At 37.7% G+C, this 25,556-nt stretch overlaps 1 protein-coding gene across 4 annotated transcripts in view; it reads right to left on the reverse strand.

Moving 5' to 3' along the window:
- Nucleotides 1–25,556, reverse strand: part of TCF12 (transcription factor 12) — a 368,763-nt gene that overhangs the window by 66,543 nt on the left and 276,664 nt on the right. For all 4 annotated transcript variants that reach the window (XM_047766266.1, XM_047766268.1, XM_047766267.1 and 1 more), the window contains 2 exons: nt 21,908–22,043; nt 16,610–16,662 (listed from right to left, as the gene is read on the reverse strand). In XM_047766266.1, the coding sequence (XP_047622222.1) occupies nt 16,610–16,662; nt 21,908–22,043 (189 nt within the window). The remainder of the gene's footprint in view (nt 1–16,609; nt 16,663–21,907; nt 22,044–25,556) is intronic.

Consider the following 25,556-nt stretch of genomic DNA (forward strand, 5'->3'; position numbering starts at 1 on the left):
GCAGATACAAAAACAAAAAGATCCTTCCCCAATACCTTCTCTTCCTTATTTAGCTTGTAGAAAGATGAGTGGTGAATGAATGCTGTCTCCTAAATGTGCAGTATTTTGGTTGGCCTGGCTAAACCAGAAGCCAAATCAGGTGCCAGAAAACTCCAGGTTTTATATCTGAGCATTATATTGCAGATTTTTCTACTATATGCCGCTTTGTTTTGTTTTCTTTTTAAAGTCATTCCTAAGAAATGAAGAAAGATGGTCTTCTAGCCTTTTAAAAATATCCTCACAATTTATAAAATTTATTATTGCAAAAAAAAGCAAGAATTTAAAACTCTAGAGAAATAATGCGTCCTTCTCAAACCAACAATCAGTACATATTATTTAAATATAATAATGCTATTTATCTGAAGTCACATAATGCATCTAATTCAATAATATCACTCTCATCTTGCTGATGCTAATCAATTAGTAAAAATGCTTCCAAATAATGTCTTTCTACTATATGAAAATATTAAAAATCAAAGACCTGATTTTGTGATCATTCCTCACACGATACTCTGAAAAAAATGTTCAAATTATGCCTTAATTTTGAATACCTAAATCTTAGCCAAACCAATAGTCAGAGTTATAGTTATGTTACAACTTGGTCTGAACATGGGTACACAATTTACTTGGATACTGGTTGGAAATAAGGAGTATCAACATACACAAACATATACTTCTCAGAGCAAAATTCACACTGAAGTTCACAAATCACATCATGTCAGATATAGAACATCAGATTTCTTATCATCTCCTTACAAAGGTCTCAATTCTAATTTGAGTTTTAGAGGATTAACAAAATAGAAAATACCTATCTGTATAGCTAATGTAAACCATCAGCTATACAAAAATTGCATTATTTGGGCCAAAGAACACTTGTTTAATACCCTTTTGACAACCACATGACCAAGATGAGGATATGAAAAAACTGTCATACCTCCTGGAGTAGAAAAGCAAATAAATCTCTTTCTGAGGTAAATAAATAGTATCCTTCTGACATTGACATGAACGGAACTGACAGATCATAGAAAGCTTCTAAAAGGCAATCATTAGATACCCCTTCAAGTGAGATAGAACTACAATTACTGAGAATATGTAAAACCTGAAGCAAATTGCATGTTTCTTTTGATCATGAACTCACTATGACAAAGCAGTTTTCTTTGAAAAATTAGAGGGGAGTCCCCCTTCCTAGTAATTCCTGCATCTCTTGGCTATACATTTCTTTCCCCCACATGAATTGCAGTTTGTCACTTCTCATTTACCACTTGAAATAACATGGTAAGAGAATCATTAACTATGATGCAACTTGATAATTTTCCTGCAGATGGCTCTATAATCACAGCACTGCCTAATGGTGTGTGTCCGGTTTAAAAAAAAAAAGTTAAAGAAGATACTCAGGTTTTAAAATTCTTTAATAAACCATCACTTGTGAAGAGCTTTCAAGACTGGGTTAAGGTACTGCACTACTGACTTATTAGGCAACAACAAAACAAAACTGGAAACAAAGCTATTATTTTTTAAGCTATCTGTAAAAGGTAAAACTGTGCTATTACTTTAAACCATCTGTAAAAGGTAAAACAATTTGGTCTTGGGTCCAGTTAGCTCTCCCTTAAGGAAAGTGCCACCTGTTTTTTTTTGTTTCTTCTTTGGCCTACTTTTTTTTCTTTTGAGCTGGAAAGTGCCAGATATTTTCAATTTATGAGAAATGGAACAGTACTATGATATTCTACTCTATTTTAAATTTATTTTTAAAGAGATCAGAAACATCTTCATCTTAGCCTAGAGCCGTTTCAAGAATCTGGAACTGGAAACTCTAAATACCTTATATACTAAGTGATTTCTTGCCCCCAATCTGTTTTGTTTCAGCAAAAATTCTTGCTAGTCATAGTGATTTTTCTATTACTTTATACATTTAATTAATTACCAAGAATTGCTGCCTCATATTTGTAACGATCAAGTAACAAAGCAGAGTTTATTTTAGCCAGACTTACTGGAAGAAATCATGCATATCCTGAACTTAAGAAAAGACCTATCTTAATAAAAAGACCTATCTTAATAAAAAATGATTTCTTACTACTAAATTCTAGTGACCAGTCTCACCAAAAGCCAAATAATACTTCGTTTTGAAAACACATCTGAGGAAGGCATAATAAACAGAAGGAGATGAAAGATGGTGTCAGTTCAACACAAAACAAAGCAAAACAAAAGTATGACAAATGCTTAGTAATAATAATAAGCTCCACAGGTAGAGGCAATATGTCACCCTGACAAGTGTCCCTTACCAGACAGATTAGGAAACACACACTAACTGTGAAAAAAGAAATGTGTTAAACTACTTGTTTTATGAATTTCTAGCACAAGTACTTATAGTAGGGCAGAATAATTCTCCCTACCACTCATCAGTCCTCTAGAACGTGAAATGGGCTGCTCAGGTTGCAGAAACTATGGAGTCATACTATGTGATGAAAAATAACACTACACTAGAAGTTAGGAGACAGGGATTAAGGTTTTAGCTCTGCCTCTTAGGAGGCATGAGAGCTTAGGCTGAGTCAATGAGCTTCCCTGAGTCTAAGTTTCCATTTCTGGAAAACGCAGGCATTAAACTAGGCCAAAGATTTCCTAGCCATTTCATCACCAATAAAACGTTTTATTATCTACTCCACCCAAAAACACTGAATTCTTATTTTGAAAGATTTTTATTGAGTTATAATGAATATTTTGTCCTGTCAAAAAGAAAGAAAAGCCATTTAACTTCCATTCAGAACTTCTGATTAAAAGGAAAATGAAATGTTGCCACGCTAAGCTAAATTAATTCTAGTAAAGAAATTTGATGTTTTAGACAGCACGGATCATTTACTTCTGCAATTATACAATTTGTTATGTTTTCTGAAATGTTTTACATCTTGTATTATTATTTTTGAAGACCCAGGTTGTATTACTGTTCTGAAGACTAAGTGGCATAGGTACTACCTAGCGTCCACACGAACCTTAAATTGTACTTTTATAGTCATAACTACAAGTGGCACAATTAAAAACCTAAAGCATCACATTGAAATCAAAGGAAATGAAAAAGTGATCAGGAAGGGAATTAAATATATAGTTCCAGTTTTAAAATAAGAGTCCTAATGTTTTATATTCTTTTTTATTATTAAAGTATAGCTGATTTTCAATGTTGTGCCAATTTCTGCTGTACAGAAATACACACAGACACACACACATTCCCTTTCTTATATTATCTTCCATCACAGTCTATCCCAAGAGACTGGATACAGTTCCCTGTGCTATACATTAGGACCTCATTGCTTATTCATTCTAAATGTAATAGAAGAATACACTGTAGCATATCAGAGGGTAATACATATTTCAGAGAAAAATACAGCAGGAAAGAGAGGGGAATATGGGGCATGCTGCCATTTTATAAAGATGGTCAGGAAAGATCCCTAGTGATAAAGTGATATGTGATCAGAGTGAGGAAACCAGCTATATGGGTATTAGGGGAAGTATCCTCTGGCAGAGAGAAGAGTAAAAGCAAAGGTCCTGAGGCAGGAGAGTTCGTGATACCTTTAAGGAACTAAAAAGAGAGTCGTATGTCCGGAAGGGTAAATTAGTGGAAGATGCAGTCTGGGAGGTAGCAGGGGACAGATAATAAGAGTCTTGAAACATTTTAAGGGCTTTGGTTTTGCAGTGATAAGAAATGGTATCGGAGGATTCTGAGCAGAAGAATGATATCATCTGACTTAAATTTTAAAAGGATCGTCCTGTGCTAAAAAATGATTTAAGGAAAATTGGGAAACCAGTTGGACATATGCTGTTTTAATTCAGGAAATAGATAAAAGTGGCTTGGGCAATGAAGGCAGCCACAGGTAGTAAGAAATGATCAAATTCTTTTTTTTTTTTTTGTCTTTTCAGGGCTGCACCCATGACATATGGAGGTTACCAGGCTAGGGGTCCAGTCGGAGCTTTAGTGGACGGTCTACGCCAGAGGCATAGCAATTCAGGATCTGAGCAGAGTCTTTGAATTACCCCACAGCTGACAGCAATGCTGGATCCTTAACCCATTGAGCAAGGTCAGGAATCGAACCCACATCCTTATGGATGCTAGTCGGGTTCGTTAACCGCTGAGCCATGACCGGAACTCCATTCTTCCTTTCTTTATTTTGGGGCTGCATTTGTGGCATATGGAGGTTTCCAGGCTAGGGGTCGAATTGGAGCTACAGCTGCTGGCCTACACCACAGCCACAGCAATGACAGATCCAAACCGCGTCTGCGACCTATACCACAGCTCATGACAAAGCTGGATGCTTAACCCACTGAGCCAGGCCAAGGATTGAACCCAGAATCTCACAGTTTCTGCTGTGCCACTATTGGAACTCCAGAAATGATCAAATTCTTGAAGATAATTTTAGTATAAGAAATTTATTTATTTTATTTTTTTTGTCTTTTTGTTGTTGTTGTTATTGTTGTTGTTGTTGCTATTTCTTGGGCCGCACCTGCGGCATATGGAGGTTCCCAGGCTAGGGGTCGAATCGGAGCTGTAGCCACCGGCCTACGCCAGAGCCACAGCAACGGGGGATCCGAGCCGCGTCTGCGACCTACACCACAGCTCACGGCAACGCCGGATCGTTAACCCACTGAGCAAGGGCAGGGACCGAACCCGCAACCTCATGGTTCCTAGTCGGATTCGTTAACCACTGCGCCACGATGGGAACTCCCTAGTATAAGAAATTTAAAATGGGAAGATTCCTACTGTTTTATGTCAATGAAACCATAACATGTTTCCTTTAGAGAAAGGTTTCCTGTACCATGGTTTTCCATACTCATCTCACATGAGGTCATGCCCCTATACTGTTAACTACATCAATACCAGCATGCTGCAGAGTAATGGCTGAATTACCCATAATTTACCATTTGGGGAACAAATTTATTCCTATTATTGTATTACTAGGAGTTAACTGCACAATCAATGGAAAAAAACAGGACAAACAGTTCTGTGTATTATACAAAAAAAAGCAAGTTAACATTTTTGATGATTTGAGCAGCCAGAGTAGGACAAAGTGAAACATACTGCTTGGAGCAGGAAGTCATTAACAGATGACGTTCCCTATTATGGATAAAATAAAATAATAGCTTCACAGTATTTATTTTTATCTTTTTAATTCAAAAAGCATTTCCTGGATAATCCACTATATGCGCCCAGAGGGCAATAATCACTTAACAGAAAAAAAAAAAATTAAGGTTACTTATTTCCAAAGGCCAAAGTTATCTTTTGAGAGTAAGCATCTTGAAGGCAGGGTACAAGGTCCATGGTTTATTTTTAGTTAAATCTCAAAGCCTAGAGGAGTATTTAATTCACAATAAGCATTTTATTATTTATTTATTTGTCTTTTTGCCTTTTCTAGGGCCACTCCTGCAGCATATGGAGGTTCCCAGGCTAGGGGTCCAATTGGAGCTATAGCCACCGGCCTACACCAGAGCCACAGCAACGAGATCCTAGCCACGTCTGCGACCTACACCACAGCTCTCGGCAATGCCGGATCCTTAACCCACTGAGCAAGGTCAGGGATCGAACCTGCAACCTCATGGTTCCTAGTCAGATTCGTTGACCACTGCACCACGACGGGAACTCCCAATAAGCATTTTATATTCACTAACTTTAACAGAATGAATTCATATTTCTCTCAGTGGAGATTTACTAAACAGAGTCCACTCTAGTAGCAAAGAACTTCTAATTCTCATTCAAATTACTTTTTTGTTGGGGGGGAGAGGGAGCACACCCATGGCAAATGGAGGTTCCCAGGGTAGGGGTCCTATGCCAGAGCCACAGCAATGTGGGATCTGAGCGGTGTCTGTGACCTACACCACAGCTCATGGCGACGCCAGATCCTTAACCCACTGAGTGAGGCCAAGGATCGAACCCGCAACCTCATGGTTTCTAGTTGGATTCGTTAACCACTGAGCCACGACGGGAACTCCTCAAATTACCTTTTCATTTAAATTTATTTGAAACAATTGGGTGATACTGAAAAAAGGTATTGGTAACTTGATTTCAAATAATGTCGTTTTATGGTTTAAAAAATTATCAAGCTTAAGTCAGAAAACTTGAGAAGTTTTATTATTATTTCTTATAATACTATCGTCAAACTAAAAAACAACTAAATAAGAACCAGAACCATAAATATTCACTTAATTTTTTAAATGTTAATCTTTATAATCTCTATACATGCCCAGAAAGTTGTATAAATTATAGAGATTAACATAAAATTTTCTAGTCATTTGACTGAAGATTCTCTTAAGGTTTTCAGGTTTTTTTTTTTTTTGGTCTTTTTAGGGCCACACCTGTAGCATATGGAGGTTCCCAGGGTAGTAGTCGAATCAGAGCTGTAGCTGCTGGCCTATGCCACAGCCACACCAGATCTGAGCCACATCTTCAACTGCAACCTACACCACAGCTCACAGCAATGCCCAATCCGTAACCAACTGAATGAGGCCAGGGATCGAACCTGCGTCCTCACGGATACTAGTCAGATTCGTTTCCGCTGAGCCACAATGGGAACTCCTCTCTTAAGGTTTGAAGGAAGATTTTTGAGAGAGACATGCCATGTTTTCCAACACAATCTGTCTCATAATCATACATGGGTTGGAAATGATTTTCAAGCTACTACCTTATTAGCTATGAGGAGGTTGAATCAAGATAAAAGATGGTAATCGGGCACATGTAAATATAAGTTCAAGGGAAAAATTATAGTAGGGCTGTTTGCATCAAAGTCAAATTACTTAAAAACTTTAAACCCAACTGTTTCAAACAAACATTTACTAATATATCTCTACCCAAGCTTACTTTTGATGTCATAAACTATTATACATATAATTTTCTAATGCTGCATTTAAATCCTAGAAAAATTATGACATCACAGTGCCCACTTTATATATTGAGACTCTTTTACTATCCCAGTCAGGTACATTTAAAGGCAAAAATAACCATCCTGGAATGCTTCTATCAATGTGCCCAGAGCCTTATGAAAATGATGAAGGGACTAATGAATATCAGGAAATGGATCTAAATCACAAACAAAAAACAAGAAATACTCAATTTTACTTATCTTGTTTCTCTTCGGTTCTTTTTTCCACAGGGAGCACATTTACCAAGAAGGTAAGAACATGTCTACTCTAGGCATATACTTGTGTTCTGTTTTGTTTTGTTTTGGCTGCACCCAAGGTACACTGTAGTGACAGAACCAGGGATCAAACCTACACCACAGCAGCGACTAATGCCACAGCAGCAACAACACCAAATCCTTAACCTGCTGAGCCACCAGGGAACTCAATACTTATGTTAAGTCTAATGCAGGTGTTGGCAGACTATAGCTGTGGGCCAAATCTGGTTCACCACCTGATCTTACAAATAAAGTTTTACTGGAACACAGTCATGCTCATTCATTTATGTATCGACTGTGGCTGCTTTCATGTTCCAACAGTAGAGCTGAATAGCTATGACAGACACTGTCTGACCCACAAAGCCAAATATATTTACTACATAATCCTTTACACAAAAGGACAAAACTTTACACAAAAAATTTGTGACTTCTGGTACCTAGCACATTGACAAAGAGTCGAGCAGAGGATATAAGAGAGCGAGTTCTAGCAAATTTTCCAGAAACAACTTTTAGAACCAAATTATTTTTGAAAATAAAATACTGTCATATTATAGATATCTTGGGCTATTTATTAAATGCAGGTAATTAAACAAAGACAAAAATGAATAGATTGAATGTTCAATGAATACACTGAACATGGGGGAGAAATCAGAAACTATCCTAGAACGAAGAGTGTTTTTAAAAATGTTTAGAAGTCTATGAGCTTGTCTACACAGCATACATTACAGTCCTTGAAACTCGGTATTACACAAGTATAGTAAATGACTCTTCAAAGTAAAATCGTTACTGGTCTAACAAAAGGAATATCAGTGATGGCAAAATTCACATCAGCAAATTTTTAGGATATGAATGCCTTCCCTAACTCAGAATGAAATCTGGAGCCCCAAACATCCCAGTGACAAAATTTAGAGTTTTTAAATTCATTTCTTCTTTCCTATACTTGAAAAAATAATCCTCTGTTGTACTAGATTAAAAAACAAATAAAAAAAAATTCATGGTTCTATTGATGCAGAATCACAGAACAGTGAGCTTAAAGTCTAAAAGCATTTATGATAAAATCCATACAAATCACACATACACGCATACTGGGACTTATCCTACAATTGGTTTGTAAGGTCTCAAAGATCTGAAATACTAGCAGCTGAGGAGTTAGAAAAAAATCATAAAAACTAGTTCTGAAATTCAGCCATGTCCCTTCTTTGAAAAGAAATAGAGAGGTCAGAAAATAACAAATATCATTGCTGTTGAACTATCACATCAGTATAAACAATGAGATATTACACAGGACTCACTCACTGGTAAATCCCCCCCCCCCCCACCCCAGAAATCAGATCAAAGACAGACTGGCTTGTCACAAAAATGAACATCTTAGAACTATGGATTAAAAGCCCATTATCTACACTGATACAATTCTGACACTGTTCTGAACAGTAGTTACTGTCAGCATAAACAGTAGCTATTTCTTCTTATTAATGTCTGAAGAAAATCTTTCATTCAATGACCAAACTGAATATAAGTTTGGAATGGATTATAGAATCATTCCCTTTACACACTAAGATTTTTCTGCTAGACTACCCATGCATGAGGTCAGAGAAAAAAAATCAGCCACTTAAGAAATGTTATATATCAAGGTAGCCTTCAAATAGAGACAGCTTAGCTAACAGTCAGAAATTAGAAACTCTTAAGTACCTAGTTGTGTACCCCATGGGCTTGTTTACTAAAGGAGCTAAGCAATACATAGCCAGCTCATGTTCAGGGAGTGTTCACTTATAAAGTTTGGCTGGTGCTGCATGTAAATACTGTTTATTCTAGAATCACTAGGATTCTTGTTACTTAAGAGCCTCATATAATTGTCTGCAAACACACTGTTACCCTAGCTTCCTACTGACTTCCAGAGGGCATTCCTTTTCAGAGTTCTCTTCTTATTGTTCACCTCACTATTTTCATGGATAAAATGGAGGTTAACAGTTTCTCTAGTTTCTAACCCTTGACCTTTTTCTTACTCGTTCAGATAACCATTAATCTTTGAAGTGGTAGTTTTCCAAGGTACTCATTTCTATCAGCCCCAGAAAGTTGTATCTGTCCTCTTTCCTATTAAAAGAAATCCTCACTTTAGCCACGCTCAGAATTTAAACTGCAACTTCCTATTTAATATTCTTACTCATTCCTTTAATATGTACAAGAAAATGCTAGATCACTGGACATCTTTTGTGGTCTTTGTGGTTTAGAAACATCTCAGAATATTTCAAATCATCTCTAGGGGTGACCCTAAAACAGCAAATTTAATACTAAAAATGACAAAAAATTCACATCAATTAAAAAAAGCCATCCCCAACAAATTAAAATCCCATAAAAGTTTGGGAGAAAGGAAGGCATCATTTCCTGAACTTCAGTCAATTACCAATCCAAAGGATATAGAACTCTGTACCTGTCTGCAGCAAAGCAAGAAAAGGTGGTGTTTGAGCTGCTTTGGTTCATCTCAACAATAAAGTCCTTTATGAGAGAAGAATTAGAAACATATCTTTTTTCCTGATGGCTGGGGAGGTAAAATACACTTTGAGTTTAACTCTCAAAAAATTAAAGCAAGAAATAATGTGATAAACGTATAGCTTTTGGGGGAAAATAAATAAGCAGAAGACAAAGGACATTACTACAATACATTACAGAGGACAAAGAATGGCATGTATTTGACTAAGAAATAAACAGATTATGTTATCACCCTGTGTATAAGACTGCAAACCAGTTGTGTTCAAAATGATTAAGACATGCCATTTTGATTCAGAGCATGATGATGTTTAAAAGATGTTTTCAGGGAATTCCCATTGTGGTGCAGTGGAAATGAACCTGAGTCGTATCCATGAGGTCGTGGGTTCAATCCCTGGCTTCGCTCAGTGGGTTAAGGATCCAGTGTTACCACAAGTTGTGGCACAGGTCACAGATGCAGCTCGGATCCCGCATGTCGGTGACCGTGGTGTAGGCTGGCAGATGCAGCTCCGATTTGACCCCCTACCTAGCCTGGGAACTCTCATATGCGACAGTTGCGGCTCTGAAATTTGTCTAGGTGTTTACTTTCTGATAATAAAAATCCTGAAAGTGTCTTGCTTCTTTCTTACTTCAAAATTCTGCATCTTCTACAGCTGGACTTCCCCTGTGGCTCACTGCATCTTTTGCAGCATTTTTTTTTTTTTTAAAGATCTATTTGTAAAAGTTGGCAAGTTAAAAAAAAAAAAAGTATGTTTGGAAATACTAACATCAGGTTAAGAAATAAAGAATAAAGAACAAAGAAACTTCTTTCCATCTGAAAAATGCTTCAGAAGGCCATAGAGATGTTCAACCAATGACTATGAACCCTGAGGTTGCAGGTTTGATGCCTGGCCTCGCTTAGTGGGTTAAGGATCCGGTGTTGCCGTGAGCTATGGTGTAGGGCACAGACACGGCTTGGATCCCACATTGCTGTGCCTGTGGCAGAGGCCAGCAGCTGTAGCTCCAGTTAGAACCCTAGCCTCAGAACCTCCAAGTGCCGCAAGTGCGCCCCTAAAACACATACACACAGACACAATGTTCAACCAATGATAAAATAAAGGAAAAAATAACCCCATAGACTCCTGATAGTTCAGAAAACAAAAATAATTAGTATGAATTCTAGGCAGGAATTGATTCAACAAAATGTCCCTCTTTTCATAGGTTCCTTTTGTGAAAATAAGACTTGTTTTCTTAACAACAACAGCAGCTACAATTTACTACTTACTGTTTGCCAGGCATATACATTATATATGCAAGTAAATACCTTTTTATTATACTATTTATCCTTTATTATGTTTTCAAACTTTCCTTTGTTTTTTAACAAAATTTGGCAAAAAAGAAATACTAAAATTCCTTTAAACATCAGGCTGTAGTGGTAAGAACTAGAAAAAATACAGAAAAAACATTCACTGAGCGTCTATTATATGCCAGGCACATGTTAGGCACATAACACTGTACTATCATTTGAGATAAGCATTACTATCTCCTTTTACAAATAAAAGCTCAGTATTCATAGAACTTAAAAGCAATTTCTCTAAAGTTACAAAACAAAAAGCAGCTGAGGCCAGATAAACCCCATCTGCTTGATTAGGAAGTCTGTGTGTTTTTATATCATCCCTTTAGATGGTGGTAGGTCTTAAAAACAACAAAGCCAATTAATAAATTTGATCAAGAAAAACATAACTGACAGAATAAACTGTTTTAAATTTAACATACTAACCTGGATATCTTATGAGTAAAACAGGATAGATACTATGTTTTAATATTCAAAATAAAATGAAAATGGTCTTTGGTATTAAATTAGGTTATAATCTTGGCTGTTTGTGTGATCTTATGCAAGTTAATATTTCTGTGTCTCAATTTTTTCATTTGTAAGGGAAGGATATTAGCTACTTTATAAATCTGTGTGGCAAAGATTAACGATTAAGATGATACAGATGATGGTTAGCATAGATCCTCACACAAGTAAGATACATGGAGGCTATAAAGGATGCTAACAAATATATTACAAATGTTTCCATTTTTCCCACAACAACTAGGGAAAAAACCCTGCGATTGTCCCCAGTCCATACCCAGTGCTTCAGCATTCCCTTAAATGTTTTATCTTAGTAAAAATGTGATATAGATGAAAAACAGCTGGTGTAAAAACAACAAAGACGAGAGTAAGTGATTACAGAAAGAGAGGCAAGCTCAGGAACCCTAAAAAGGAAGGAAAACCCCCTACATGAAAGTATACCCATGCCTTCAGAAAGACCCCCATGTAACCTTAATGACCACGAATGCCTATTTTCTATTGGCCAGGATACTTCAGGCTTTTATCCAGGGCAGGCTGCTATGACAATTTGTCCTTTTTCACATCTGAGCCAGTTTTATGTGTTCTTCAGTCCTTCTCTGGAGTGGGAGAATGGGTCTGCTATAGGAAAAGCATAAAAGCTGTATTTGGCATGGAACTCAGAGGCGGCCTGAGAACACGTTTACTGTTTCACAAGCCTATGCCTTTAACCTGTATGAAGTGCTACCAATCTTTCCAGACAGAGTTCAAATCTCAACTCCTGAGGCTAATTAGTAATTCTCAAGGCAGGGTGAGTTCTACCTACTCTATGTTTCCAGACTACTTGGCATATACTTCACTTGCCTTACTGAAATACATGCAATCCATTAAATGCGTTTCTCACAGTAGATGGTAATTACCTCGCAGGCAAGGACGATGTGAGTGTATGTTTGAATTCAATGTCCAGGCATCATTTTTATTGTTGTTGCTACAAAAGTGCACCTTACGCAATATCTCAACCTGTCTAGAGAAACAAGTGGAAAACATAATGTGCTTAAATTAAGAACACTATTTTTTTCATCAGGAGGAAGAAAACTATGCCCATTATGGGTTGTGAATTGAGCATATTAATTTTAAAACCCTAAGAACGTAGTATTTTAGACCTGAAAGGAACTTCAAAATTTTCCAGTCCAAACTTCCTAAGGGCTTACTAACAAGTCCAGGGTCATATAATTAATCAATAATTAAGCCAGCAGATTTGATCAGACCATTTTCTTAACTTTACTGACCATTCTGCTTCAATCATGTTAATACACTGTTATCGCATCTGCATCCAGAGACAGAAGTTACAATTCAGTTGTTCTGCAGGAAATAGAGGAGCTGATGTTTCTAATTGTGATCCCTAAATATACAGTATGGCTTTAAAAAAAAAGGCCTCCAACCAATGGTAGATTATCAGTGCTTTGCATTATAAGTAACCCTGCCTATTGTTTTCTGTAGTATGAGTGCAACACTAACCTAGATCTTTCACTCTCCCTTTAATAAAGGCTAACATGTATTCCACAGATGATTAAAGATAGATCAGACAAGAAGCAAACTGTGAAGTCTGAGATGTTATTGTTAAGTGTCTAGTTTGGGAAGTAAGATACACAAATGACCATGAAATAAAACATACATAGAGTCCATCTTCTTTTTTTTTTTTTGGTCTTTTTTTTTTTTTAGAGCCGCACCCACAGCATATAAAAGTTCCCAGGTTAGGGGTCAAATCGGAGATCCGAGCTGCATCTGCAACCTACACCATAGCTCACAGCAATGTCAGATCCTTAACCCAATGAGCGAGGCCAGGGATTGAACCTGTGTCCTTATGGATTCTAGTCAGATTCATTTCTGCTGAGCTATGACGGGAACTCTTCATTTTTATATCCATTAAAAAAATTCACATTATTAAAAAGCCTATAAATTACATACATTTCAGTAAAAGCATCCAAATCGAACAACCATTATTTTAAATTCCCATTTGTTTTAGATACTGAAAAGATAAGTAGTGAAGTCCCAAATGTTTTCAGTTTATTACAGTATCATTTATTAAAGTATCTTTTTTTTTTTGTTCTTTTTGCTATTTCTTTGGGCCACTCCCGCGGCATATGGAGGTTCCCAGGCTAGGGGTCGAATAGGAGCTGTAGCCACCGGCCTACACCTGAGCCAAAGCAACTCGGGATCCAAACCGTGTCTGCAACCTACACCACAGCTCACAGCAACGCCAAATCCTTAACCCACTGAGCAAGGCCAGGGATCGAACCCGCAACCTCATGGTCCCTAGTCAGATTCGTTAACCACTGCGCCACGACGGGAACTCCTAAAGCACCTGTTTTTAAGGTTAAAAAATTCTTTTAAAAACTTAGTATTTCAACATAGCATTTAATTTAAAATATATTTTCAATTAATTAAAATACATTTATTATTCATATATCCTTAATAACATTCAATTTTTTTGGGGGGGGGTCTTTTTGCCTTTTCTAGGGCCACTCCTGCAGCATATGGAGCTTCTCAGGTTAGGGGTCTAATTGGAGCTGTAGCCGCCAGCCTACACCAGAGCCACAGCAACGCAGGATCCGAGCCGCATCTGCAACCTACACCACAGCTCATGGCAGCACTGGATCCCTAACCCACTGAGCAAGGCCAGGGATCAAACCTACAACCTCATGGTTCCTAGTTAGATTCGTTAACCACTGTGCCATGACAGGAACTCCTAAATGTGTTTAAATACTATTTTCAGCATGGTTCCAAAACAGTATGATCATGCTTGATGCTAAGTATAGAACTGAAAAATAATGATTTCTATCCTGTCTGTGCAAATAGCTAATAAATTCCAAACAAAGAAGCTAGTAATACTATATAAGCAGGGTGGACCAGTGAAATTGCCTAATGGCTCTCAAAGAAATCAAAGTTCATCAGAATTGAGTCTCTTTCTTCCTTTCAGTGGCTCATCCTTAATACCTGAGATAAACTACAGATCTACTATCTCCTGGTAGTACATGCTTTTATGATTAGGACTGTAAGGACCACTAATGATCTCTAGTGTTTATTCTCTTTCCAGGCTGTTTTATCCATTCTGTCCTTTGCTTTAAAAACGAAAGAACTAGGAGTTCCTGCCATGGCTCAGCTGTAATGAACCTGACTAGTATCCATGAGGACGCAGGTTCGATCCCTGGCCTCGTTCAGTGGGGTCAAGTGTGTTGCCATGAGCTGCAGTGTAGGTCACAGACATGGCCTGGAACTGGAGTTTCTGTGGTGTAGGCCATCAGCTACAGCTCTGATTCAATCCCTAGCCTGGGAACTTCCATGTGCCTCGGGTGCAACACTAAAAAGACAAAAAAGTAAATAAATTAAAAAAAAAAATGAAAGAGCTATGAAACATCCAAAATATATTGTTTCTTAAAATTAATGCCAGGCAAAGAAATGAGATTAATTTTTCATTTACTAACCTGGTATTTTTGAAACTTGTTTAGTTCTACTAAATATTAATATGTAATCTAACCTCTATTACTCTTATAGAATGATAGCAATAAATTACCCCCAAAAATTGCACAGTTACATGTGTTAGCAGTTCTGTCAGTTTAAAATATGACTTCTGTTAATCTTGCAGAAATCATGTTATACTGTTGAACTACCTACCGCTGCAGAGCACACAACTGTTAAAATGTAAATTGCCCAACTATTTTTAGCTGTTGCTGAAAAAAAAAATCCTGTCTTCTGGAATAATGATTTGTAGCATTGTGTTCATTTTGTTTATCAAGCAGCTATTCAGCCTCTAGTGGGTCCAAGTGCTTATGCAAGCAAAAGCTTTTAAGAATGCCTGCAGCTGCAATCCAACCTTCCAGGTAAACTGCAGGTTCAGAGCACAGCTGCCCTAGGCTGCATAAGAGTCAGATCCATCTGGAACTGAGTTTCAAAGAGGATTTCGAATTTGAGTTTTTGTGTATCAAATGGAAGAGAAGGCGGGGGAAGAACACAGGAAAGAAGGAAAGCAAACAACCAAAAAGATGATATCTCTACTTCAGCCTTAATAAAAAATAAAAAGCTCAGACCCATGCTGCTCCTTCTAGATTACTACTTGCCAAACAGGATATTCCATTCAGTGTATACTTCGATGAGCTGTGACTCATCCAGCAGCACCTGCGCCCATGTGTTAAGTACTGCCGAATAAAAGCCCAACATCCATTTACACAACAAAGAGATGTACCCTACAAGGCAGGGGCCTCGATCCAAAAGCTCCCACTCCCCATTTGTTCTACGCAAAGGGAGAGGAAAAAAAAATCTCCCCTCCTCACACCAGGGATTTTTAAATTGTAGGTGGATTTATGATGTAGGTTCATTTACAAATACTTTCACTCTTTAACAGAATAAAGTATATTTAATAGCATAAACACCCCTACAGCATTAGATTATCATGGCCATTAATGATTGTTCACCAAACCTTTCCAACCTCCTTCATGCAAGCTCTTTATTCTCAAAGGATACATTTTTGAGCAAAGGGGGATCAACAAACTAGTTGCTTGAAAGCTTTCCTGATGCTAGGCTGAAGTTAGGAAAGGCTTAATGAAGGCTTTAAAATCCACAAGGGCTTCACAATGAACATCTGACTTGGTGATTTATGCATATTAATAACCTCAGTCCTACTGAGGCAAGCTGAGCTGAACATGTCCTCCGAATCTTAATGTCTTTAGCTCCATTGGGATTATTACAAATGTAAATTTCTAAGATTCTCAGCTATTAATCTCTGTCTGTCCTCCTGTTCAGCAACATAATGACTAATTAAACATCAAAAGACCTGTATAGGAGATCTTCTTTGACAGCTACCGGCCTAGTCCTCTTCCCAAGAGGGGAATTCAAATGACAGGGACATAGAGTAAAAGCATATGAGTAAGCTACAAATCATTGCAGAGAAATCTAAAATCCTAACACTGAATTTGGATTTTACTCCATCAATGATCCCATTAAGCAGAGAAGAGTTACCATGTGAAATGTGCCTACTGACACCAACTGAATGCATTCTTATAGCCAGCAAGTACTGAATACTTGAAACCACTTTGTTTACCACAAAGTCAAAAAAATGAGTACTTACAGAAGAAGGCAAACCAGGAGGGACCTTTCTGACTTTCTTTGCTTGTAATGGATCTGTATATGGGAAACAGTATATTTCATTAGCACTGATGTTAGAAAAGTTCAGACTTCAAATGAGCAGGAAAGAATTTTTTCCCCTACTGCCTTTCTTGTTTTTCAATACATTTAAGAGTAAAAGCAAGGGAATACAGGGATGGGGACCTCTTTCTTTCTAAGTGGTTCCAGAGCAAAACGGGTATTCCTAATGAAATGATATATCCTGAAATACATATCTAATAGGTCTGGGAAGATGAGAGCAAACAAAACAAAATGAGAGAAAATAAAACAAATAAACATGTAAGAAAAAGGAATGACTATTTCTTAAGTATCTATCACGTGCAATGCTCCATACTAGGCACTTTACATCATTTATCTCAGTTTCATTTGCAGAGGGACATTTGGTGCAACAGGTCAGTTTAATAGTATGACTGCTTAAGATAGATACAAATTCAGTGTCCATATCACACTGAGAATTAGGTTTAAAAGCATATTAATTAGACTAAAAGCTAATGCTATTCCATAACTTATGTTAAAAATTTGAAATAAAATTTAATAACTGAAAAATTAAGGTTATAATAATATCCTTTTTACTTTTTACATTTTTTTTTGTCTTTTTTTTGTTGTTGTTGTTGTTGCTATTTCTTGGGCCGCTCCCCCGGCATATGGAGATTCCCAGGCTAGGGGTCGAATCGGAGCTGTAGCCACCGGCCTACGCCAGAGCCACAGCAACGTGGGATCCCAGCCGCGTCTGCAACCTACACCACAGCTCACGGCAACGCCGGATCGTTAACCCACTGAGCAAGGGCAGGGACCGAACCCGCAACCTCATGGTTCCTAGTCGGATTCGTTAACCACTGCGCCACGACGGGAACTCCCCTAATAATATCCTAAGTATGCTACATAAACTATTAAATACAGGCATTGTCATGTACAATATTATCCTATAGGTATTCTATAAGAACATTTACTCCAACTTCAGGAGTTCACTGGTGGCTCAGTAGGTTAAGGATCTGGTGTTGTCACTTCTATGGCTCAGGTACTGATGTGGCCTGGGTTTGATCCTTGGCCTGGGAACTTCCACATGCCACAGGTATGGCAAAAGAAAATGCCTCTAACTTTAGTACTGATTAGTGTACAATCTATCCTTGGATGTTTATATTTATTTCTAAGAAATAACTAGATAAAGTATTTTTCTTTGTAAGAAATATATATTTCTAAATAGTAAATTCTTTTTAATATAAAAGTGAGAACGTGAGTATTTTCATACGCCTAACCAGCCTCACTTGGTATTGGTAAAATTAAAAATTTAAAAGTTGTTTATCTTATTTATTATAAAAAATGATGGGGAGTTCCTGTTGTGGCTCAGTGGAAACAAATCCGACTAGTATCCATGAGGATGTGGGTTTTATCCCTGGCCTTGCTCGGTGGGTTAAGGATCCAGCACTGCTGTGAGCTGTGGTGGAGGTCAACAGACACGGCTCAGATCCCATGTTGCTGTGGCTGTGGCGTAGGCCGGTGGCTACAGCTCCGATTCAACCCCTAGCCTGGGAACTTCCAAATGCCACAGGTGTGGTTCTAAAAAAAGCAAAAGCAAAAGCAAAAAAAAAAAAAAAAAGATAGTTAAGTGCAGCTTTCCAATATTACACAAATATGCCTCAAATTCAGGTTTTCTCAAAGGGGTTCACTATTAAGAGTTTATACATAAGAAATGATATTAATTACAATGTTTTTGAAAACTGTAAAAATGCTATTTTCCTGGGTCATAAGTGACATGACACAATAAAACATGTAATTATTGAAAAAAGAATGAAACCCAGCTAAATTAGGCTGGGAATCTTTATAGTAAGTATCTCAGGAGGCTGCAAAGCTAAAAAATTAACTTTTAAGTAGCATGTGGGAAAATTTTATACAATATAAGAGAAAAATACCACCCATTAGCCTATAAGTACCGACCTCAAGAGGAGGCCTATATTTCCTTGCTTGGAAGGAAAGGATAAGCAACATCTGGCATACTCTAAATTTATAAAACTTTCAGGCAAAATTTTTGTTCTCTGTGAGGCTTTTCAAAAACCCAACTCTTCACAACTAACACAGTATCCCTTGAGCTAAAGACACACTCTAGATCAAGAGAGTCAACTGAACTGTTTCTACCAGTTTGGAACCCATCCCTCTATTTTGGGATAATTACCAGTATCCCAAAATGTTGCTATTTAGATTAGGAAAGTTTTTCTTTTTTTTCCCCTGTTATGGGAATGGAAAATTTTCTTTCATCTGTACATATTTTTGCTTTTTAGGGCCGTACTCATGGCCTATCGAGGTTCCTTGGCTAAGGGTCGAATCAGAGCTACAGCTGCCAGCCTAGGAGGATACAGCTATAGCAATGCCAGATTTCAGCCGTGTCTGTGACCTACACCACAGCTCAAGGCAACGCTGGATCCTTAACCCACTGAGAGAGGCCTAGGATCAAACCCGGATCCTCATGGCTATTAGTCAGGCTCATTACTGCTGAGCCACAACTGGAACTTTCCCTTTTATATTTTAAACTTCATCTTTAATCTATACAATTACATACAAATCATTGGATTCAGAATCATGAATCTGGGATTCACAGCTCATTTTGGGAGGCTGCAAAGTATAACAGTTGAGAGTAAGCTGGCTGGATTCAAATTTCAGCTCCATCACACAGTCGCTGTGTGAACGTGAGCAAGTTACTTAATTTCTTTGAACTTCAGTTACCTACAATAACCTCCTGGAGTTACTGCAATAGATAATACAGAAAGATGCACAGTGCAATGCCTAACAGAAACTGACACATTTTAGCCATTATTATTAGGCTTATATTAAAATCTGTGGCAAAATTATTATAAATCAGTAAGTTAGATACTGTTTTGCAGAATGTTAATTTTCTAAAGCATCTGAATAGCTTTCGAAGATGCTAAGATTGGCAGAGATGATCTCTTAAGTCCTTTCAGAGATTTTAGGAATAACTGCAATGCCAAGAAAGAGCATCCAAGACTGAGAAATAACGATGAAGAATGGAATAATAAGCCACTAAATGGTATTCACACAGGAGATGAGTGGCCCTCCCTGGACACCAAACCCTGGATAAGTTATTTAGCTTCCTGGGTCTTGGTTCCTTATTTGTAACATGAGAACCTCACAGAATTTTGTAAAGATGTAGTATTTATAACACAGCACTTGGCATAGAAAAGATAATCATTATCATAATCCAAATGAAAATGAAGAATACATAAGCTTTAATTTCTGGAAAGCTTGAGTTTTTATGAAGTCTACCTCCTGCCCTGCCCCTTCCTAGATATTTCAATAGTTCATTTCCTACCTGAACTTTTAGTAATAGTACATTGGTCTATATTAGTGCTTTCTGTCACAGTGTGCACTCACAGAGCACACTAACAAGACAGTTTTCTAGAGTGACACCAACACATCTGCCTCACAATGTTCTTACCCTGACTAAATCATTTGGTGAGAAACAAAAGTGGAAATGGAGAAGAGACTTTAACTTAACATTTCCTTAATAACAATGAATATGTTGGTCTAAATCATCAAGGGCTTACTCCAACAGTAATATATACTCAATCACCCATAATACAAGAGGTGGGCACAACTAATTAGAGCTCCCTATGCCTAATATGACAATCCATCATTATGCCTCAAGCATACTCTAGACCCAAAGGCTAAAGATATTTTATTAAAACATAAGTGTGACAAAAGATAGATCTATATCTATAAACTAGAGGCAGTCAACAAATATTTGTGGAATAAATAACTGGGCACATTTTCTTTTGCTGGACTCTGTTTTTTCAGAAGCTGGCCTATCCTTAATATAAACATGCTTTTACAACTTCAATTTTCTTTTTTCTTTTCTTTTCTTTTTTTTTTTTTGGCTTTTTGTCTTTTTTTTAGGGCTGCATCCACGGCATATGAAGGCTCCCAGGCTAGGGAATGAATTGGAGCTGTAGCTGCTGGCCTACACCATAGCCACAGCAACGCCAGGTCCAAGCTGTGTCTGCAACCTACACCACAGTTCATGGCAACGCTGGATACTTAACCCACTGACCAAGGCCAGGCATCAAAACTGCAATCTCATTATTACTAGTTGGATTTGCTTCCGCTGCACCACTATGGCAACTCCCTCAATTTTCTTATATTAAGGATTCTTTGGTAGTAATAACCAAAAATTCCCACATTTAAACACAAATAGATGAGACATCAGAGTATACCTGAGGCTTGCTATACGCAGCAACACAAAACTGGCTGGTTAGGCTGTGTATAAGACATAAAAGAAGAAAGCTAAAGAAAATGACAGCTGCATGTCTGATAGTTACTGAGTTCCCTTTTGAAGTGATATTTTGGAACTAGATATGATGGTTGCACACCACTGTGAATATACTAAATGTCACTGAATTGTACACCTTAATAATTTTATGTTAATTTTACCTCAATCTTTTAAAAAGAGGGGAGTAGAAGCAATTAATATGCAAAGAACAGTCAGAAAATCTTAAATTTTATCCTGCATAAACCACTACTAGTTATATGGATGTGTCCTCTTTTGAGACTTAATTTTATGTTAAAGCTAGTATTACCAGCCACTGACCAGAAGGGCTGCTGTACTAATGGGATGAAAATGTATACTATAAAACCACTTTGTAAACTCTTCACTGTTATATCAGTTTTAGTCAAGAATACGATGTTAGCACATGAAATAAAGGAAAAACTAGTCCCATTTTTGAAGTCTTGTTTTTTGGAGTTCCCGTTGTGGCACAGCAGAAACGAATCCGACTAGCAACCATGAGGTTGCGGGTTTGATCCCTGGCCTCGCTCAGTGGGTTAAGGCTCCAGCATTGCCGTGAGCTGTGGTATAGGTAGCAGGTACAGCTTGGACCTGGCATTGTGCGTGGCTCTGGTATAGGCCGGCAGCAACAGGTTCGATTAGAGCCCTAGCCTGGGAACCTCCATATGCTGCGGGTGCACCCCTAAACAGACAAAAAGACAAACAAACAAAAAAAATAAAGTCTTGTTTTTTTTTACCATCCACTTACTTTTATGTTCACGACCAAATAAAAGTATTAAATTGTTTATTAAATACCTGATACATTATTTTATGCAAATAATCCCCAATATCATCATGATGCCCAAGAAACCAAATTCTTCTCATTTAATTAAAAGTGTGGCCAGAAGCATAGAACCAGGGGAGGGGAGAAACATTTATAAGACGGAATTTGTTGTGTGATGCACTTACCAAGTGCTGCAGAGTCAGGGAGAGGTCTTCTCCTGGAACTTGCAGCAGAGAATGAGTAGTATGGTGTCCCAGGTTTTCCTGAAGAAGAGAGCTGTGCTGGGCTTCCAAGCCCAAGATCTTGCCTCAGGAGACTAGACTATAAAACAAGGCCAAGGAAACAAGTTACCTTCTTACTGATTACAGACTCAAGCCAGATAATGTCATCACTTCTGAATTATTTGCAGTAAATTCAACAATGTCTTGAATTTAGGAAGTATCTAAGTGCTTATTTGGACGCTATTAGACCATTAGTTTAAACCTTTCTTCTTTTTTCCCCCACCCTCATGCTACCTGTTTTCTAGCAATTGTGTAGATCCATACAATATTAGGGTCGAAAGACATTGTACCTACTATGTAGTTTCACTCTTCAATTGTTAAGAATATTTTTTGAGGAGTTACCATTGTGGCTCAGTAGTTAACAAATCTGACTAGGAACCAGAGGTTATGGGTTCGATCCCTGGCCTCGCTGAGTGGGTTAAGGATCTGGCATTGCCGTGAGCTGCTGTGTGGGTCACAGACGAGGCTAAGATCCTATGCTGTTGTGGCTCTGGCGTAGGCTGGCAGCTAAGGTTCCGATTGGACTCCTAGCCTGGAATCTCCATATGCCTAGGGTGCAGCCCTGCAAAAGACAAAAAAAAAAGATTATTTTTGAAAAATGGCCACCCAGTCTTCACTTGAATGCTTTCATGACCATACAAGAATTGAATAGTCAACTCTATTCTTTTTCCCATTTCTTTTTCCTTTTTGGAGAGCTCTCATTGTTTGAAGATTGCCACTTTTTTCAAGACTAGCCATTCCTGTTTTCTTCAACTGTCTCATGACATAGTCTGAAAGTCCTCAACATCTCTGACCCAAACCTTTAGATTTATTTTCTATTTGTCAAAGTCTCTCATAAAAGAGAATGGAGGACAACGCCCCAGACATGGCCTTATTAGTGAAGAATAATTTTCAGTTTTTTTGACACTACATTTAAACAACCCATTTGTCCTAGGTAGATTATATTGAGGTTAAGAGTAATCATACCCTGTTACTCTTTATCACATACACTGCTATTAAGTCATAGTCCTCCAATGGTTTTCTTTTTAGTATGTGTTTTTTTGGTTCCAAGTACAAGACTTACCATTTATCTCTGATGAAATTCATTTTGTTATATTTGACCCATAATAACCATCTACTTTTTCCTTTTTTTATTATTATTTTTTGTCTTTTGTCTTTTTAGGACCATACCCATGGCATATGGAGGTTCCCAGGCTAGGGGTCTAACTGGAGCTGTTAGCTGCCAGCCTACACCACAGCCACAACAACGCCAGATCCGAGCCGTGTCTGCAATCTACACCACAGCTCATGGCAATGCCAGATCCTCAACCCACTGAGCGAGGCCAGGGATTGAACCCACAGCTTCATGGTTCACAGTAGGATTCATTTCTGCTGCGCCACAATAGGAACTCCTATTTTTATCCTTTTTAGATTCTGAGTCTGTCAACCAATGTATTTGCTAGCCTTTCTGATATCTAGGCTTAATAATCGCAATAACAAAAACAGAACTCAGGACAACAAGGCTGAAGAGAGTACACTAATGTATACGTCAGCGATATCATGAGACTGTCAAGTACTTCACTGAGATCCAGAGATTGAGCAGCCCTGACCTACTAATTCAATGACCCTATGATGAAGCAAATGAAGCTAACCTGGCATTTGTTTCCAAGCTTTCTGGTAGCTAAGGGAAAAAGATCTCAATTGAAAAGGGTGTTGGATACACTTGAAAAGCTGCTCTCAAATGAAAAGAGCCATGATCCTCTAATACATTTACTATCCTCCTACCACATATTTATCACCATACTCTTAGTAGCTGTCCCTCCAGTTACTGAGAATCATAAACATACTGAGAAATAAACCTCAGCTCTGGTTTGTGGCCTAGGGTCATAGCTGTGCTTCAGATTCAATTCCTGGCCCAGGCCATGAGTAAGGGGGAAAAAAAAATTCAATTGGTCATACTGAGAAAGACAAATAGCATTACGATATTGCTCATATGCAAATTAAAAAAAGATTCATAAAAAAGAAGATACAAACGGAGTTCCCGTCTTGGCACAGCGGAAATGAATCTGACTAGGAACCATGAGGTTTCGGGTTCGATCCCTGGCCTCGCTCAGTAGGTTAAGGATCCGGCATTGCTGTGAGCTGTGGTGTAGGTCGAAAATGTGGCTCGGATCTGGCGTTGCTGTGGCTGTGGCATAGGCTGGCAGCAACAGCTCCGATTAGACCTCTAGCTTAGGAACCTCCATATGCTGTGACAGCAGCCCTAAAAAGACCAAAAAACAAACAAACAAAAAGATACAAATTAACTTATTTATAAAACAGAAATAGATCCACAGACATAGAAACTTACGATTACCAAAGGGGAAAGCGAGGGGAAGAATAAATTAGGAGTTTGGGATTAACATGCACACTACTATATATAAAAAAGATAACTAACAAGGACCTACTTACTATATAGCACAGGGAACTTTATACAGTATATTTTAATATCCTATAAGGGAAAATAATCTCAAAAAGAATATATACACATAACTGAATCACTGTGCTGTACACCTGAAACTAACATGGCACTGTAGACCAACTATAATTCAATTAAAAAAAATTTAAGTCAATTAGTCATAGATATCTGGGTTCCAATCTGCACTTTCATTTTATCACATGGGTTTATATGTCTTCCTTATACCAATTCCAAACTGTCTTGTTCACTGTAGCTTTAAATTAAGTTTTGAAATAGGAAAGTGTGCATACTCCAATTTTCTTTTTCAATGCTGTTTTGGCTGTTTGGGATTTCTGAAGAAAAATTTGAAGATCGGCTTTTTCATTTCTGCAAAAAGATGCCATGGAATTTTGATAGGGATTGCTCCGAATCTAGACTGCTTTGGCGAGACTTGCTATTTTAATGACATTAAACATTTTCCAACAGAAGAACGATGAGTATTTTTTCTTTTACTTAGGTCTTCTGTAATCTCTTTCAGCAGTGTTTTGCAGTTTCCAGTGTACAAGCATTGCATCCTATAGTTAAATTTGTTAAGTATTTTATTCTTTTGGATGCTGTTTTATTGTAGCATTAAATAATTTTATTGATTTTATTTTTTGTTCACTCATTATCAGTGTAAAGAAATAAAACGATTTGTGTATAGATCTTGAATCTTGCAACTTTGCTAAATTTATTAGCTCTTACAGTTTTATTGTAGATTTCCTATATATAAAGATCATATCATCTGCAAACAGGGATGGTTTTAATTCTTCCTCACCAATCTGGATGTCTTTTATTCCTTTTCCCTGGCTAACTGTTCTCGTTAGAACTTATAGTAAAATGTTGAATAGAGGCAGTGAGAGTGGACATCCTTGTCTTGTTCTTTTTTTCTTTTTGGCCACACCCATGTGATATGGAAGTTCTTGGGCCAGGGTTCAAATCTGAGCTGCAGCTGCAACCTATGTCACAGCTGTGGCAATGCCAGATCCTTAACTCACTGTACCACAATGGAACTATTCCCTGTCTTGTTCTGGATCTTAGGGGGAAAGACTTTCATGCTTCTATCATTGAGCATGGTATTAGCTCTGGTTTTTTCCC

The sequence above is a fragment of the Phacochoerus africanus genome, chromosome 2 (assembly GCF_016906955.1).
Source record: "Phacochoerus africanus isolate WHEZ1 chromosome 2, ROS_Pafr_v1, whole genome shotgun sequence".
Taxonomy (NCBI): Eukaryota; Metazoa; Chordata; class Mammalia; order Artiodactyla; family Suidae; genus Phacochoerus; species Phacochoerus africanus.